Genomic DNA, 16,394 nt, shown 5'->3' on the forward strand with positions numbered 1-16,394 from the left:
ATGAAGTCGCCACACACGCGGCGCTGCCTTGGGAGCCGCCACCAAGCCGAGGGAAAGCCCAGGCTGCTTGGGGAAGCCAGGCAGGTGTGCGCCGACGGCCTGCAGCTAACAGCAGCGGCCACGGGGAGGAAGCATTCAAGACGGCGCCAGCCACCACTGAGCGCCAACTGTGGACTGTGCGAAGCAACCCAGGGACTTCCGCTCTGTGACAGCGTGCAGGTCCCGCAGCAAGAACCAAGCATGCACCAACCGCCTTCTGGAAGGGTGCGGCCATCTGCACCCTCAAAGGGGACGCGGGCACTGTGGGAGCTGGGCGTACGGGAGGCAAGAGCCCGGGAGCACGGGACCGGCGCCCGCGTCTCCTCTCCTCTCCGGCGCGCCTCTTTCCACCTGCAGACTGCGGTGGGATGCGGCCCAGCGGAGGCAGGTGCTGGCCGCACAGGTCCGGGCCCCTTCCCACGGACACGGTCAGTTCCCAGGCTCGGTGGGAAAGCAGCAGAGCTCGCGCTGCCCTGCTTGCGGCCTTCGCCCCGAAGCCCCTGCCCTCGGGGTGCGCTCTCCGCGGCCACAACGCAGCCCTGCAGGACCACGCGAAGGGATTCCGCGCTGTTTTGTGCAACACAAAAAGGTGCGTACGAGGGAACAGGCTCAGCGCCCCCAGAGCCGCGGGGTGACAAGCGCCTGAGGGAGTCACAACTCCGCGGATACGACCGTATCGTACGAGGTCGCGCCCAGCTTTTAAACTCAACAAAAGTTAGAACGGCAAGGAACCGAGAGAACGGAGCCCCGCCAGCTCCGGCGGCCGCGGAAGACCGCCCGGGACCGCGGCGCCGGAAGTGACGCCACACCGCGCGGAGCCGCGGGCCTCAGGGACCGGAAGTGCGGCCTGGCCGCCGGAAGTGCCGGGGCTGATGGGAGGTGTAGTTCTCCGGCCGGCCGAGCGCGGAGCGGGCGGCCGCGAGCATGGCGGGCCTGGAGCTCTTGTCGGACCAGGGCTACCGGGTGGACGGACGGCGCGCCGGGGAGCTGCGCAAGATCCAGGCGCGGATGGGGGTGTTCGCGCAGGCCGACGGCTCGGCCTACATCGAGCAGGGCAACACCAAGGCGCTGGCGGTGGTGTACGGGCCGCACGAGGCGAGTGAGCGGGCGGCGGCGGCGGCGCGCCCTCGGAGCGAACGCCCACCGGCCGCCGTGCGGCGCTTCGCGTGCCGGGCGCTCTCGCTCCCTTACCTCGACGGCCCGGCCCGCGGCAGTCCACACGCGCTGCCTGTCGGCGCGAGCAGTGGGCGGACTGGGGTGGGGAGAGCCGGGCACCCGTCCGCCGTGAGGCTTTCCCAGGGTTTGGGGTTTCACTCCCCGCGCAGTGGGGAGGCGGGGGTTGAGGTGCAGCTCCCACAGAACCCGCGTAGCCCCGGGGAGTGGGTTAGGGACGCGCGCCGGAGGCGACTGGCGGCGCTGGGCGAGCAGCCGCTGCGGACTAGGGCGGGGGCCGGGGGGCCTGGGCCTGGCTCACGAGGCGCCCCTCTTCCAGATCCGGGGCTCCCGCTCGCGCGCGCTGCCCGACCGGGCCCTGGTGAACTGCCAGTACAGCTCGGCGACGTTCAGCACAGCCGAGCGCAAGCGCCGGCCGCACGGGGACCGCAAGTCCTGTGAGCTGGGCCTGCAGCTGCGCCAGACCTTCGAGGCGGCCATCCTCACCCAGCTGCACCCACGCTCCCAGATCGACATCTACGTGCAGGTGAGCTGGCCGCAGCCCCGCACGCGGAGGGAGGGGCTGCGGGGCGTGGGGCGGCCGCCTGACGCCCCTCGGGGTCCCTGCAGGTGCTGCAGGCGGACGGGGGCACCTACGCGGCCTGTGTGAACGCGGCCACGCTGGCAGTGCTGGACGCCGGGATACCCATGCGGGACTTCGTGTGCGCCTGCTCGGCCGGCTTTGTGGACGGCACAGCGCTGACGGACCTCAGCCACGTGGAGGAGGCGTCGGGCAGCCCCCAGCTGGCTCTGGCCCTGCTGCCGGCCTCCGGCCAGATCGCGCTGCTGGAGATGGACGCTCGCCTGCACGAAGACCACCTGGAGCAGGTGCTGGAGGCGGCTGCGCAGGCTGCGCGCGGCGTGCACACCCTGCTGGACCGCGTCGTGCGGCAGCACGTGCGCGAGGCCTCCATCCTGCTGGGGGACTGAACAGCGGCCGCCGGGCCCGTGCGGACCTCTCCCACGCGTGACCTGCTCCGGAGTCGCACCTGGAGGGCCGGTGCGGTGCGCGCAGGCGGCGGGAGGCGGCTGTGGGCGCTGTGGGCTGGACTGAGCAGCCCCTTCCCCCAGGAGACCCTGGGCCGTTCTGTCCCTTACCTTGAGCTCTAAAAGTACCACAACCTCGTGCACTTGCCTGCATTATTCTCCCCTGCTCGGCCCCTGCCTCCCCGCCCACCACTGCGCCCCCGTCACCCGCCCGAGCCCTGCAGCAGGGAACCAGGAGCTGCGTCTCCCGGACCACCTCGGGGACCCCCTGGCCTGGACAGGGGCAGCGCGCTCCCTACCGGCGACCTCGGTGCAGGGCACCCACGGCGAGGATTCCCCGTCCCGGCCTCCCTCTCCAAGCCCTTCATCCCCGTCGGCTGCTCGCTGCCGCCCTGCGCTTCACCTCCGTCTCCTGCCAGCCGTCCAGCTGGTGCTTTCTCGCCGCCCCTGACCGGTCTGGCCCGTTCGTGCACGGTCTGGCCGAACTGGAAGCTGCCTCCCTTGCCTGGGCCCACCCCCTGTCAGCTGAGCCCGAGCCCCGCGGCCTTCCGGCGAGTCGCCGCTCAGAGCATGCGCAGTGGGCCTCCTGCGACCCTTCTGGCCTGGGCATGCGCAGGGGCCTCCCCGCCTTCTGGTCTGGGCATGCGCGGCGGCGCGAGGCCCTCTGGGACCGGAAGTGCGAGCGAGCGCGAAGCCCCGGGTCTGACAGGAGCCGCGCGCCGCGTCGGTGCCCGTACTGGTGGCGGGAGAGGGGTCGTGGGCCCGCGCCGCCCAGCCATGGGCCTCCTGTCGGACCCGGTGCGCCGGCGCGCGCTCGCCCGCCTCGTGCTGCGCCTGAACGCGCCGCTGTGGTAAGCGCGGGGCCGCGGGGCGGGGGCCCGGGCCGCGCGGCCCCGCGGACGCTGAGGCGGCCCCTCTGCCCCGTCGCAGCGTGCTGAGCTACGTGGCCGGCATCGCCTGGTTCCTGGCGCTGGCTTTCCCGCCGCTGACCCAGCGCACGTACATGTCCGAGAACGCCATGGGCTCCACCATGGTGGAGGAGCAGTTCGCGGGGGGGGACCGCGCCCGGAACTTCGCGCGCGACTTCGCCGCCCACCGCAGGAAGTCGGGGTGAGCGGCGGAGCGGGGGTCTGGGAGGGCCGAGGCCGAGGCCGGGCGCCGTGCTCACAGAGGCTCTGTGTCTCCAGGGCCCTGCCGGTGGCCTGGCTGGAGCGGACCATGCGGTCAGTAGGGCTGGAGGTCTACACGCAGAGTTTCTCCCGGAAACTGCCTTTCCCAGATGAGACTCACGAGCGCTATGTATTGGGGGAGGGGGTGTGGCTGGGGCCGAAAAGCATCTTGGGGTGGCATAGGGTGGGAGTCGCGTTGGGCGGTCCCGAGGCCAGGGAAGCCCCTGGGGAGCACGGCGTGGCCGGGCAGAGGGAGGGGCCCTGCACTGTACCGGGGTTCCCGGGCTGACGCTCCCCACCTGCCACTGTGTGCAGCTGGTGTCCGGTACCAACGTGTATGGCATCCTGCGAGGGCCCCGAGCCGCCAGCACCGAGTCCCTGGTGCTCACCGTGCCCTGTAGCTCCGACTCCACCAACAGCCAGGCTGTGGGGCTGCTGCTGGCACTTGCTGCCCACTTCCGTGGTGAGACTGGCTGTGGGGGTCGCTGCTGGCCAGGGACGGCTTGGTCGGTGCCCCAGCCCTGCTGCTGACCCTGCCTCTCACGTGCAGGGCAGATTTACTGGGCAAAAGATATCATCTTCCTGGTGACCGACCATGACCTTCTGGGCACGGAGGCCTGGCTCGAAGCCTACCACGACGTCAATGTCACTGGTAGGTGCCCTGCCCTGCCCTGGTCGCTGCCTCCACCAGCCCCTCGCTGGCGCTCGCTCACTGTCCCTGCAGGCATCCAGTCGTCGCCCCTGCAGGGCCGGGCGGGGGCCATCCAGGCCGCCGTGGCCCTGGAGCTGAGCAGCGATGTCATCACGAGCCTCGACGTGACCGTGGAGGGACTCAACGGGCAGCTGCCGAACCTTGACCTGCTCAACCTCTTCCAGACCTTCTGCCAGAAAGGGGGGCTGCTGTGCACGCTGCAGGGCAAGGTGAGGCCCCGCCTGGGGCGCACAAGGCCTGCTGGGAGGAGGGCGCGCTGATCCTGCACCTGTTCCCCCGAAGCTGCAGCCCCAGGACTGGACATCGCTGGATGGGCCACTGCAGAGCCTGCAGACGCTGCTGCTCATGGTCCTGCGGCAGGCCTCCGGCCGCCCCCACGGCCCCCACGGCCTCTTCCTGCGCTACCGCGTGGAGGCCCTCACGCTGCGGGGCATCAACAGCTTTCGCCAGTACAAGTACGACCTGGTAGCGGTGGGCAAGTAAGTAGCTCTGGGCCCCTCTTCCCACGCCAGGGGGTGGCCCGGGGCCGGCCAGCTGTGACCCTGCCTCCCGTGCGGCAGGGCTCTGGAGGGCATGTTCCGAAAGCTCAACCACCTCCTGGAGCGGCTGCACCAGTCCTTCTTCTTCTACCTGCTGCCGGCGCTCTCGCGCTTCGTCTCCATCGGCCTCTACATGCCGGCCGCCGGCTTCCTGCTCCTGGTCCTCGGGCTCAAGATATCCTCCCCCGCCCCACTCGGGCTCTCCGCTTGGAGCCCCTCAGCCCCGGGGAGAATCCCTCATCCTGCTGGGGGGTGGTGGGGGGTGGTGCTGGGTCCTCCCGCAGACCGCGTCCTGGCAGAGTCCTTGACTGGCCACGCCCTGGAGCTGTGGATGCGGTTGCACGAGGCCGGAGCGGGCCCCGACGAGGCTCGGGGCGTGCCTGGGCCCAGCCTTGCCGCTCCCCCAGTGCAGGTGATGGCGCCCCCTCCTCTTCCGGGGAGGGCTTCTAGCGTCCTGCGCGGAGCCTGCCGCTGCCCCGCACCCCTATGTAGAAGGCTGGTGATGAGGGGTCTTGGGGCTCCCTGGTCCCAGGGCCCATCTCCAGAAGCCCGTGTGCCCTGCAGGGTGTGGGGCTGACCTCGCTCGTGGCACCTCTGCTGATCTCCCAGGCCATGGGGCTGGCCCTCTACGTCCTGCCGGTGCTGGGCCAGCACGTGGCTGCCCAGCACTTCCCAGTGGCCGAGGCCGAGGCTGTGGTGCTGACGCTGCTGGCGATTTACGCCGCTGGCCTGGCCCTTCCACACAACACTCACCGGTGAGGGCCGGGCGGTGGGGGCGGGGTCCCCTCGGCACGTAGCGCTGTGCCGGGCTGCCTCTGAGCCCGCACCTTGCAGGGTGGTGAGCACGCAGGCCCCAGACCGGGGCTGGATGGCGCTGAAGCTGGTGGCTCTGGTCTACCTGGCCCTGCAGCTGGGCTGCATCGCGCTCACCAACTTCTCCCTGGGCTTCCTGCTGGCCGCCACCATGGTGCCTGCTGCCGCTCTCGCCGAGCCCCACGGGCCCCGGTATGTGCGCTGTGCCTTCTCCCAGAGCTTCCTGCCCTCACTGCCCCTGCCCCCGCCTCGGGACCCACCCTGTGGCTCCTTCACCTAGGCCGCTCTACGCCGCCCTGCTGGTGCTGACGAGCCCGGCAGCCACTCTGCTGGGCAGCCTGTTCCTGTGGCGGGAGCTGCAGGAGGTGCCGCTGTCGCTGGCTGAGGGCTGGCAGCTCTTCCTGGCGGCGCTGGCCCAGGGCGTGCTGGAGCACTACAGCTACGGCGCCCTGCTCTTCCCGCTGCTGGCGCTGGGCCTCTACCCCTGCTGGCTGCTCTTCTGGAACGTGCTCTTCTGGAAGTGAGGTCAGCCTGTCGGGCGCAGAGAGCAGGGCCCTCCACGGCCACCCCTCTACCTCCTGGAATAAACAAACGTGCTTTCGGCTGCTCCTGGGGCTCCTAGCCGCCGTCCATGTCGGGCATCAGGGCGTGGGGGCGAACAGCCTGTGCCTGCAGAGTGGGGCAGTCTCCCGGGGCTCCTGGCGGGGCTGCCCTGCTCTGCTCACTGGCAGGAGTAGGGGCCCAGCTGTGTCAGACCCAGGAGCGCCTCGGACGGACACGGCCAAACCGGTCCCAGGCCTTGGGCTCTGGACGGGGTGTGTGCAGACCCTGCCCGACCCCAAGTGCATATTCTCAGGCCAGAGGGTGCCACCGACGTGTGCATCTGTGCCAGGCTCAATGCTAAGGAGAAGGAAATACCCCAGACAAGACTTGGCATCTGCCCGGGGCTGCAGCCCCCATAGATGACATGGTCTGTCACTGCTGGACTGGGGGACCGGGCTGCAGCCCCCGTAGATGACATGGTCTGTCACTGCTGGACTGGGGGACCGGGCTGCAGCCCCCGTAGATGACATGGTCTGTCACTGCTGGACTGGGGGACCGGGCTGCAGCCCCCGTAGATGACATGGTCTGTCACTGCTGGACTGGGGGACCGGGCTGCAGCCCCCGTAGATGACATGGTCTGTCACTGCTGGACTGGGGGACCGAGCCGCAGCCAGAGCCTGCAGGAGGTGCAGGACAGGACCGCAGCGCTGCATGTGGGCAGAGGTGCTCACAGCCCAGCCGGCACTGGAGCACAGGGGACAGCAGGGAGAGGCCGACGCAGAGACCTGCTTTGTGAAATGCTGTGTGTTTGAAAGGCGGAGAGAGGATCTGTGTCCACTGATTTACTCTCCAGATGGTGGCACCAGCGTCCCTGGGCCGTGCTGGAGCCTGGAGTCGGGACACCATCCCCGTCTCCCAGGTGGGTAAGAGCAGCTCAAGCGCCTGACGCCGGGTCCACGGCTCCCCGGGAGCGCTAGCAGGGACAGACCGCAGTGCTGGAAGGGGTGCAGGCAGGGCAGCGTCGAGGCGCAGCAGTGCTGATTCAAGTCCTGGCTGCTCCCTGCTAGGCGCCGTGGCTCGAGTGCTTGGCCCCTGCCCCCCGCCCCTGCAGGGGAGACAGGATGAAGCGCCAGTTCTCCGCTGTGGCTGGAGGAGCCAAAGCGATTGTTAGAGTTGGCCTAGGGGCAGCGTCCAGTGCCGTGTCCGAGTGCTGTGATGAGGGAGGGCACCTGCCCTGTCCCGGGCCCTGCTGCCTTGTGGTGGGGCTTGGCTCCCCATGGCAGGGTCCAGGGCCTCGGGAGCTTTGTGTGTTTGTTTAAATTCTCAGTTTTGTTCTAACTTGTCCTTTTTACTTTTTTTTTTATAAAGACCATTTGAGAGGCAGAGTCATAGAGAGAGAGAGACAGAAAGAAAAGTCTGCCATTGGCTGGTTCACCCCCCAAGTGGCCGCAACAACCGGAGCTGAGCCAATCAAGAGCCAGGAACTTGTTGAAGTTTTCGTTTTACGTACAAAGAGCTAGCATGATTTTCATGTTGTTAATGTCTTTGAAGAAGCGGTTCTTGGAACATCATTTAGTCCAACTGAATGAAGTCTGAAGCCTTCCCACACGGAAGGGAGCTCGCGGCACTGGGACGGTAGCTAGGTCGGCCTGCGCTGGCTGCTCGTCTGGCAGGAGCTCTGCACGGTTGAGCGCGTGGGCCCCTGTGACGCGGCGGCCTCACCAGCCTGCCCGTGTTCACCTGCCGTCCCGGGGCTGGGACTTGGGTCACGTTCTGTGACGAGCATTTCCCTGACCCAGCTGCCTCCCACACGAGGAGCACGTCCCAGCTGTCAGTCAGGCCTGGAACCTGGGCTGCTGTGTGGGAAACAGTTGTAGTTTTGGTCTTTTGTTTGTTTTTGGTTGATTTGAAAGGTAGAGAGGTAGGGAGAGAAAGAGCTTCCATGCATGGCTCGCTCCCCAAGTACTGACAGGCAGGCAGGGCCAGGGCAGGATGAAGGCAAGAGCCAGACTTCCAGCTGGGTCTCCCATGTGGGTGGCAGGGACTTGGGCCAGGGGCCAGTGCTGTGGTGTAGCGGGTAAAGCCACCACCTGCAGTGCCGGCATCCCATATGGGCGCCGGTTCAAGTCCCGGCTGCTCCTCTTCTGATCCTGCTCTCTGCTGTGGCTTGGGAAAGCAGTAGAAGATGGCCCAGGTCCTTGGGCCCCTGCACCTGCATGGGAGACCCGGAAGAAGCTCCTGGCTCCTGGCTTCAGATTGGCACAGCCCCAACCATTGCGGCCAAGTGGGGAGTGAACCAGCAGATGGAAGACCTTTCTGTCTCTCCCTCTCTCTGTGGCTCTACCTCTCAAATAAATAAAATCTTTAAAAAAAATTCAGAAGACTTGGACCAATACCCACTCCCAGGCTTACTAGTAGGAAGCTGCATTGGAAGCACGGGGTAGCTGGGACTTGAACCAGAAGCTCCAGGGTGGGGCGTGGACATCCCCAAGCAGAGGCTCAGTCTGTGCCGCAGTCCAAGTGCCTCCCAGGACAGGCATCTTCACCTGTCCTGAGCGGGGCTTTGGTGGTAACAAAGCGTAATTCAGGGAGTCAATACGTGGGAGAAACTCTGGGAGAGCACCCGTTCTGAGCATGCCTGCAGAGTATCTCGTTTGCTCCCCAAATGCCCACAATAGCCAGGGTAGTGCCAGGCCAGCCAGGAGCCAGTCCTGCTCTCAGGATGCACATGGGTAGGAGCTGGAATCCAGCGCTCGCTGTGGGACGCGGGGACTCGAACCAGCCCTCACTGTGGGATGCAGGGACTCGAACCAGCCCTCGCTGTGGGACGCGCGTGTCCCGGGTGGTAACCGCTGCAGCACACCCCTGTCCAAAGCCCCAGGTTAGACCTGAGCACTGGCCACCTCACATGGAGGCGGCCCAGGTCTGCTGTGGCCCTCGGGGCGGGTTCCAGCTGCTGCCCGGCTGCTCAGCACACCGCTGCCCCACCCCACAGTAATCTGCTTCCCGGCTCCCGGGTAGCCTGCTCTGTGCCGGGCTGCTCCACTCGGCAGTTCTCAAGGCTCGTCGAGCTGTAGCAGGCTGAGGACGGGTTCGCGCACCTCGTGGGTGTCTGCCCGCTCCTCAGCTCTGGCTGTCAGTGCTGCTAGAAGATTCACGAACAAGTGTGTGGGGCGCACTTTCAGTTCTGGAGTGGATTTACTGGGTCACAGAGAATCAGCTTAACACCGTGAGAAGACATCAGACTTTCCAAGGCAGCAGGACATTGCTGTTCCCGGCAGACACATGAGGGTCCCAGGCTGCCCGTGTGTCCCAGCACTGGTCACTCCCCGGCTGCCCGTGTGTCCTAGCACTGGTCACTCCCTGGCTATCCGTGTGCCCCAGCACTGGTCACTCCCCGGCTGCCCGTGTGTCCCCAGCACTGGTCACTCCCAGGCTGTCCGTGTGTCCTAGCACTGGTCACTCCCAGGCTGTCCATGTCCCCTCCAGCACTGGTCACTCCCAGGCTGTCTGCCCAGCACTGGTCATTCCCAGGCTGTCCGTGTGTCCCAGCACTGGTCACTCCCAGGCTGTCCATGTGTCCCCAGCACCGGCCACTCCCATTCTGTCCATGTGTGTCCTATCACTGGTCACTCCCATTCTGTCCGTGTGTCCCCAGCACTGGTCACTCCCAGGCTGTCCGTGTGTCCTAGCACTGGCCACTCCCATTCTGTCCGTGTCCCCTCCAGCACTGGTCACTCCCAGGCTGTTCGTGTGTCCTAGCACTGGCCACTCCCATTCTGTCCGTGTGTCCTAGCACTGGTCACTCCCTGGCTATCTGTGTGTCCTAGCACTGGTCACTCCCAGGCTGTCCATGTGTCCCCAGCACTGGCCACTCCCAGGCTGTCCGTGTCCCCTCCAGCACTGGTCACTCCCTGGCTATCCGTGTGTCCTAACACTGGTCACTCCCAGGCTGTCCATGTGTCCCCAGCACTGGTCACTCCCAGGCTGTCCATGTGTCCCCAGCACTGGCCACTCCCAGGCTGTCCGTGTGCTCCCAGCACTGGTCACTCCCAGGCTGTCCGTGTGCTCCCAGCACTGGTCACTCCCAGGCTGTCCATGTGTCCCCAGCACTGGCCACTCCCAGGCTGTCCATGTGTCCCCAGCACTGGCCACTCCCAGGCTGTCCGTGTGCTCCCAGCACTGGTCACTCCCAGGCTGTCCATGTGTCCCCAGCACTGGCCACTCCCAGGCTGTCCGTGTGTCCCCAGCCCTGGTCACTCCCAGGCTGCCCATGTGTCCTAGCACTGGTCACTCCCCGGCTGTCCGTGTGTCCCCAGCCCTGGTCACTCCCAGGCTGCCCATGTGTCCTAGCACTGGTCACTCCCCGGCTGTCCATGTGTCCTAGCACTGGTCACTCCCAGGCTGTCCGTGTGTCCTAGCACTGGTCACTCCCAGGCTGTCCATGTGTCCTAGCACTGGTCACTCCCTGGCTATCCGTGTGCCCCAGCACTGGTCACTCCCAGGCTGCCCGTGTGTCCCCAGCACCGGCCACTCCCAGGCTGTCCGTGTCCCCTCCAGCACTGGTCACTCCCATTCTGTCCATGTGTCCTAGCACTGGCCACTCCCAGGCTGTCCGTGTGTCCTAACACTGGCCACTCCCAGGCTGTCCATGTGTCCCCAGCACCGGCCACTCCCAGGCTGTCCGTGTCCCCTCCAGCACTGGCCACTCCCATTCTGTCCGTGTGTCCTAGCACTGGTCACTCCCTGGTTATCCGTGTGCCCCAGCACTGGTCACTCCCAGGCTGTCCGTGTCCCCTCCAGCACTGGTCACTCCCATTCTGTCCATGTGTCCTAGCACTGGCCACTCCCAGGCTGTCCGTGTGTCCTAACACTGGCCACTCCCAGGCTGTCCATGTGTCCCCAGCACCGGCCACTCCCAGGCTGTCCGTGTCCCCTCCAGCACTGGCCACTCCCATTCTGTCCATGTGTCCTAGCACTGGTCACTCCCTGGCTATCCGTGTGTCCTAGCAATGGTCACTCCCTGGCTGTCCATGTGCCCCCTGCACTGGCCACTCCCAGGCTGTCCATGTGTCCCCAGCACTGGCCACTCCCAGGCTGTCCATGTGCTCCCAGCACTGGTCACTCCCAGGCTGTCCGTGTGTCCCCAGCCCTGGTCACTCCCAGGCTGTCCGTGTGTCCTAGCACTGGCCACTCCCATTCTGTCCATGTGTCCCCAGCACTGGCCACTCCCAGGCTGTCCGTGTCCCCTCCAGCACTGGTCACTCCCAGGCTGTCCGTGTGTCCTAGCACTGGCCACTCCCATTCTGTCCGTGTCCACTCCAGCACTGGTCACTCCCAGGCTGTCCGTGTCCCCTCCAGCACTGGTCACTCCCAGGCTGTCTGCCCAGCACTGGTCACTCCCAGGCTGTCCATGTGCCCCCTGCACTGGTTACTCCCAGGCTGTCCATGTGTCCTAGCACTGGCCACTCCCAGGCTGTCCGTGTGTCCTAGCACTGGCCACTCCCATTCTGTCCGTGTCCCCTCCAGCACTGGTCACTCCCAGGCTGTCCGTGTGCCCCAGCACTGGTCACTCCCAGGCTGTCCGTGTGTCCCCAGCACTGGTCACTCCCAGGCTGTCCGTGTGTCCCCAGCACTGGCCACTCCGACTGTTTCTGTGCCGAGTGTGCACCTCACACCAGGGCTGTTGCGGACTTCGCAATATGGCGTCTCCCGGTCTGTGAACCTACCCATTTTTCTCGTTAGTTTCTTCCCATCGCCAGTGTATGTATGCGTTTTTATTTACTGTGGATACTGGACCACTTTTTTTTTTTTAACAACTTAGATTTTTTATTGACTTTATTGATTTAAAAGGCAATGGTCAGGGCTGGGCGAGACACACACCAAGATCCTGAACTTTCTTCCGATTCTAGTAACACTGAATTAATTCCAACAGAATCACAAGAACTTGCTCCTCCGTCATGTCTGCCCCTCCCTCCCCGCCGTTGTCACCAATGCACCCTCACACATTCTGTACCATCCAGATGGGCCTCTGTGGTTTTTTCACAGATGTTTATTTTCTTCTAAAAGATTTATTAGTTTGAAAGGCAGAGCACCAGAGAGGGGGAGACACACACACAGAGTTCCTCCGTCTGCTGGTTCAGTCCCCAAACGCGCACAACAGGCGCAAGCCGGGAACCGAGCTCCGTCAGGTGTCGCTGGAGTGGAGCAGAGCAGCGGGGACGGACCCGCTGGGATAGGGGAGGCTGGCACTGCGAGCCACGGCTTAGCCCCTGTGCCACAGTGCCACAGTGCCAGCCTACACGGATCAGGTCGGGGAGAACTGGAAACGGAAATGCATTCGTGCTGCTGTGTGTGGTGGTCGCTTCTCTCCAACAACGTGTGATGCGTCCGGGCACGTAGGTGAATGTTCATAAACCTTGGCATTGTTTCTTTAAATAGTCTCCTCCCCTCCCCCTCCCCCCTCTGCACGTCCTGTGTCCTGCAGCTCGCGGGCGCTGTTCCTCCTCCCCTCCACGTCCCTTCCTCGGACAGGACGACCTGGGCTGACCTAACTTCCTTTCGCTGGCTCTTTTCAACCTGCCAGTAATCGTGTCCCTTTGTACTTCTCAACTCCAGGCTCTGTCTAGTACACTCTCTCTCCCGTTTATTTGAAAGGCAGAGATACAGGGATGGAGCTGGTTGGCTCCCAGTGGCCATCCAGCCCGACCTGAAGCCGGGAGCCGGGAGCTTCATCAGGTCCGGTGGGTGCAGGGGCTCCAGCACTCGGGCCATCTGCTGCTGCTTTCCCAGGACGGCAGAGAGCTGGAGCCTCCGGGACTCGAACCAGCACCACACGGAGGCTCAGCCCACTGCACAGCGCCAGCCCCCACCTTGCTCTCCCAGGCACACCAGCGGGAGCTGGAGCCGAGCGCCGGTCTGGGCTGGGGGCGCTGCAGGCAGGGCTTCCCCAGGCCCCTGTTCTGAGCAACAGTCTAAGCAGCTTGGCAGTGCTTGGGGGATGCCCAAGGCCGCCGTAGGAGACAGCCTGCCAGGCAACCTCACCGAGTGGTCCCCGGGCAGGTCACGGAGAGGGAGAGGCAGTGGGGACCCCAGGCGGGACCCGGAGAGAGGCAGCGGGAACCCTGGGCGGGACGCGGAGCGAGGCTCGGGCCGTTCTGGACACGACAGCCTCAGCACAGCCCGGCGGCCGCGTCGTTTTTTTTTTTTTTTTTTTTTTTTTTTTTTTTTTTTTTTTTTTTTTGCCAGGCAGAGTTAGACAGTGAGAGACAGAGAGAGAGGTCTTCCACCCGCTGCTTCACTTCCCAATTGGCCACAACTGCCGGATCCCGAGCCAGGAGCTTCCTCCAGGTCTCCCACGTGGGTGCAGGGGCCCAAGCACTTGGTCATCTTCCCCTGCTTTCCCAGGGCACAGCAGGGAGCTGGCTCGGAAGTGGAGCAGCCGGGACTCGAACCGGTGCCCACACAGGATGCCGGCAGTGCAGGCGGAGGCTTTACCCGCTACTCCACAGCGCCGGCCCTCCGCGATTCCTGCGTCCTTGTCCGTGCGGGCTCCTGGGCTTGGCGGTCAGCTGGCCGTGGACAAAGTCCCGCCGATGCCCGGGGCGCCCCCGACAGCCGAGTGGCCACCCCGCGTCCGTAGCCGGCGGGGACGCTCCGAGCAGCTGCAGAGCCGCAGCCCGTCCAGCGCCGCGGCCTCGGGGTCCACCGGACAGAGGCGGTCGTGCCGGGTCTCGCTTTCCTGGGCCCCGGCCGCGCAAGGGTCAAGGGGCGTTGTCACAGCAACAGGGGACGCCACGGCGTGCGCCCACCCTCCAGTTTCCCAGATGACCGGAGGAGCCCGGGGAGGCGGAGCCGTCGGCCCTGACGGACAGATCCCGGCCCGCCCACCTGCGTCGCGGTCAGCCCCGCAGCCCCGCCTCGCGGGATCTCGCGAGGTTTGAGCTCGCGTGGCGCCGCAGGGGCCGACGGTTCGGCGGCCGCGCTGCAGAGGGCCAAGATGGCGGCGGCGGCGGCCTCGCTTCGCGGAGCGGTGCTGGGCCCGCGGGGCGCGGGTCTCCCGGGCGCGCGTGCCCGGGGCCTGCTCTGCGGCGCGCGGCCCGCGCAGCTCCCGCTGCGGACGCCTCAGGTGAGCGCTGGCCGGGGCCTCGGCCGCCGCGCGGCTCCGCATCCCGGTGAAGGTCACGGCGGGGAGGCTCCGGGCGCGCGCCGGGGCGGGCATCAGGGGGCGCAGCCTGGCTCCCAGCGCCCCCGGCCCGGCCCGGCCCCTGCCGCCCGCCGACTTTGGCGCCCGCGAGCCGGGCCGGGCGCCGCCTCTTCCCTCCGGCGAGGCGCCCGGTCCGAGCGTGGGGGCGGCGGGCGGGCTCGCTGCCGGGCGGGCTGGGGGCTTCCTCCGAGGGGGCGCCCTGGACGGCTCCCGCCGCCGGCTGTGCAGACGGGGCTCGCGTCCCGAAGTGACCCCAGCCTGACCTCGGCCAGCTGCTGTGACCTTGGCCTGCCCCGGGATCTCTGGTCGCCTCGGCCGGACCCCCAGCTCGGAGCCGAATCGCGGCCTGGGGGTTAGCAGCGGCGGGGGCCGGGCGTCCCGGGGAGGGCGTCGGTGCCCTGCTGTCCGGCAGGCGCTGAGCGGAGCTCTTGCAGGCAGTGTCCTTGTCGTCGAAGGCTGGCGCTTCCCGCGGCCGAAAGGTGATGCTGTCCGCGCTGGGCGTGCTGGCGGCAGGGGGTGCGGGGCTGGCCGTGGCTCTGCACTCGGCCGTGAGCGCCACTGACCTGGAGCTGCATCCCCCCAGCTTCCCGTGGTCTCACCGCGGCCTGCTGTCTTCCTTGGACCACACCAGGTGTGCGGCAGGCGGGCTGGGGTGCTCTCTGGGCGGACCGAGGCGGCGGGCTCTGGCGCCCCTAACGCTCTCCCCCCTCTCCAGCATCCGGAGGGGCTTCCAGGTGTACAAGCAGGTGTGCTCGTCCTGCCACAGCATGGACTACGTGGCCTACCGCCACCTGGTGGGCGTGTGCTACACGGAGGAGGAAGCCAAGGCGCTGGCCGAGGAGGTGTGGGGCCGGGCGGGGGCCGGGCGGGGGCCGGGGCCGGGCGGCCGCAGGGTAGTGACGGCTGTCGGCGGCAGGTGGAGGTCCAGGACGGCCCCAACGAGGACGGGGAGATGTTCACGCGGCCCGGGAAGCTGTCGGACTACTTCCCCAAGCCGTACCCCAACCCCGAGGCTGCCAGAGCCGCCAACAACGGAGCCTTGCCCCCCGACCTCAGCTACATCGTGCGCGCCAGGTCTGGGGGTGCTCGCGGGGGGCGGGGGGGGCGGGAGTGCGGCCCCGCGCGGTGGCTGAGCAGCTGCGGTCTGGTTCCAGGCACGGCGGCGAGGACTACGTCTTCTCCTTGCTCACGGGCTACTGCGAGCCGCCCACGGGGGTGTCGCTGAGAGAAGGCCTCTACTTCAACCCCTACTTCCCTGGCCAGGCCATCGGCATGGCCCCGCCCATCTACACGGAAGTCCTGGAGTTTGACGACGGTGAGACCCCTCCTTGGGGAGCCCTCCCCAACCCCAGGGGGCACCCCGTGGGTTCCCTGGCTGGGCATTCCGGAGCCATTGGTGCTCTGGGACGTGTCAGGGCTGGGGCAGCCCAGGGTGCTGGGGCAGCAGCTCCCAAGGATAACTCCCACCACTTGTCCTTGGCCTAGGCACCCCGGCCACCATGTCCCAGGTAGCCAAGGACGTGTGCACCTTCCTGCGCTGGGCATCTGAGCCGGAACACGACCACCGCAAACGCATGGGGCTCAAGGTGAAAGGGCGGAGCCAGGGCCGCGGTGGGGGGCCGCGGAGGGGCCAGGCGCTCCCCTCCCTCCCCTGAGCCCGCTCTCTCCGCAGATGTTGATGATGGTGGGCTTGCTGCTGCCCCTCTTGTACGCCATGAAGCGGCACAAGTGGTCAGTCCTCAAGAGTCGGAAGTTGGCGTATCGGCCACCCAAGTGACCCTGTCCGGTGTGTGCTTGTCATCTTGCCTGAAGAGGCCCTCGGGCCCAGGAGCTGTCCCCAGCCTGAGGAGGCTTCAGCTGGCCCCCCCGGCCACGCCCTCTTCATCTGGGACAAGAGGGGAGGGGCGGGAGACCAGGGTGCAGCCTGGGGTCCTCGCAGCCTGGGGTCCTCGCGTCAGCCCCGTCACGGGAATAAATTAATTAAAACTTGTCAGCGTATTCGATGGCGCTGTTCTGTGAAAGGCCTCTGTCCTCACAGGGCACTCTGGGACCAGACCGCCCCACCAGAGCTCCCAGGATGCCTTGGGCCCTGCGGCCAGCCCCGCCCTCCACCGGGTGGTACCTGGGTGGGTATGGGAGTGGGAGGGAGTGGCAGTATGTAGCAGGGTGGGTGT

At 66.6% G+C, this 16,394-nt stretch overlaps 3 protein-coding genes across 3 annotated transcripts; all 3 read left to right on the top strand.

Moving 5' to 3' along the window:
• Window positions 1–938: 938 nt before the first annotated feature.
• On the top strand, window positions 939–2,379 carry EXOSC4 (exosome component 4). Its single transcript, XM_002724314.6, has 3 exons — window positions 939–1,134; window positions 1,532–1,738; window positions 1,822–2,379. Exons 1-3 carry the CDS (start codon window positions 964–966, stop codon window positions 2,179–2,181), a joined length of 738 nt encoding a protein of 245 aa, XP_002724360.1. The 5' UTR covers window positions 939–963; the 3' UTR covers window positions 2,182–2,379.
• A 501-nt stretch (window positions 2,380–2,880) lies between these two features.
• Window positions 2,881–6,078, top strand: GPAA1 (glycosylphosphatidylinositol anchor attachment 1). The gene is made up of 12 exons (XM_002724313.6): window positions 2,881–3,089; window positions 3,169–3,348; window positions 3,426–3,537; window positions 3,723–3,870; window positions 3,958–4,059; window positions 4,132–4,328; window positions 4,402–4,598; window positions 4,680–4,833; window positions 4,975–5,070; window positions 5,223–5,413; window positions 5,493–5,663; window positions 5,752–6,078. Exons 1-12 carry the CDS (start codon window positions 2,881–2,883, stop codon window positions 5,993–5,995), a joined length of 2,001 nt encoding a protein of 666 aa, XP_002724359.5. The 3' UTR covers window positions 5,996–6,078.
• Window positions 6,079–13,991: 7,913 nt separating this feature from the next.
• CYC1 (cytochrome c1) lies at window positions 13,992–16,218 on the top strand. Its single transcript, XM_051831303.3, has 7 exons — window positions 13,992–14,142; window positions 14,655–14,851; window positions 14,936–15,062; window positions 15,137–15,294; window positions 15,375–15,535; window positions 15,706–15,806; window positions 15,893–16,218. The coding sequence occupies exons 1-7, from the start codon at window positions 14,014–14,016 to the stop codon at window positions 15,995–15,997; spliced, it is 978 nt and encodes a 325-aa protein (XP_051687263.1). The 5' UTR covers window positions 13,992–14,013; the 3' UTR covers window positions 15,998–16,218.
• The last annotated feature ends 176 nt before the right edge of the window (window positions 16,219–16,394 follow it).

This window comes from Oryctolagus cuniculus, chromosome 6, assembly GCF_051225735.1.
Source record: "Oryctolagus cuniculus isolate XC-2025 breed Fujian yellow rabbit chromosome 6, ASM5122573v1, whole genome shotgun sequence".
NCBI lineage: Eukaryota > Metazoa > Chordata > Mammalia > Lagomorpha > Leporidae > Oryctolagus > Oryctolagus cuniculus.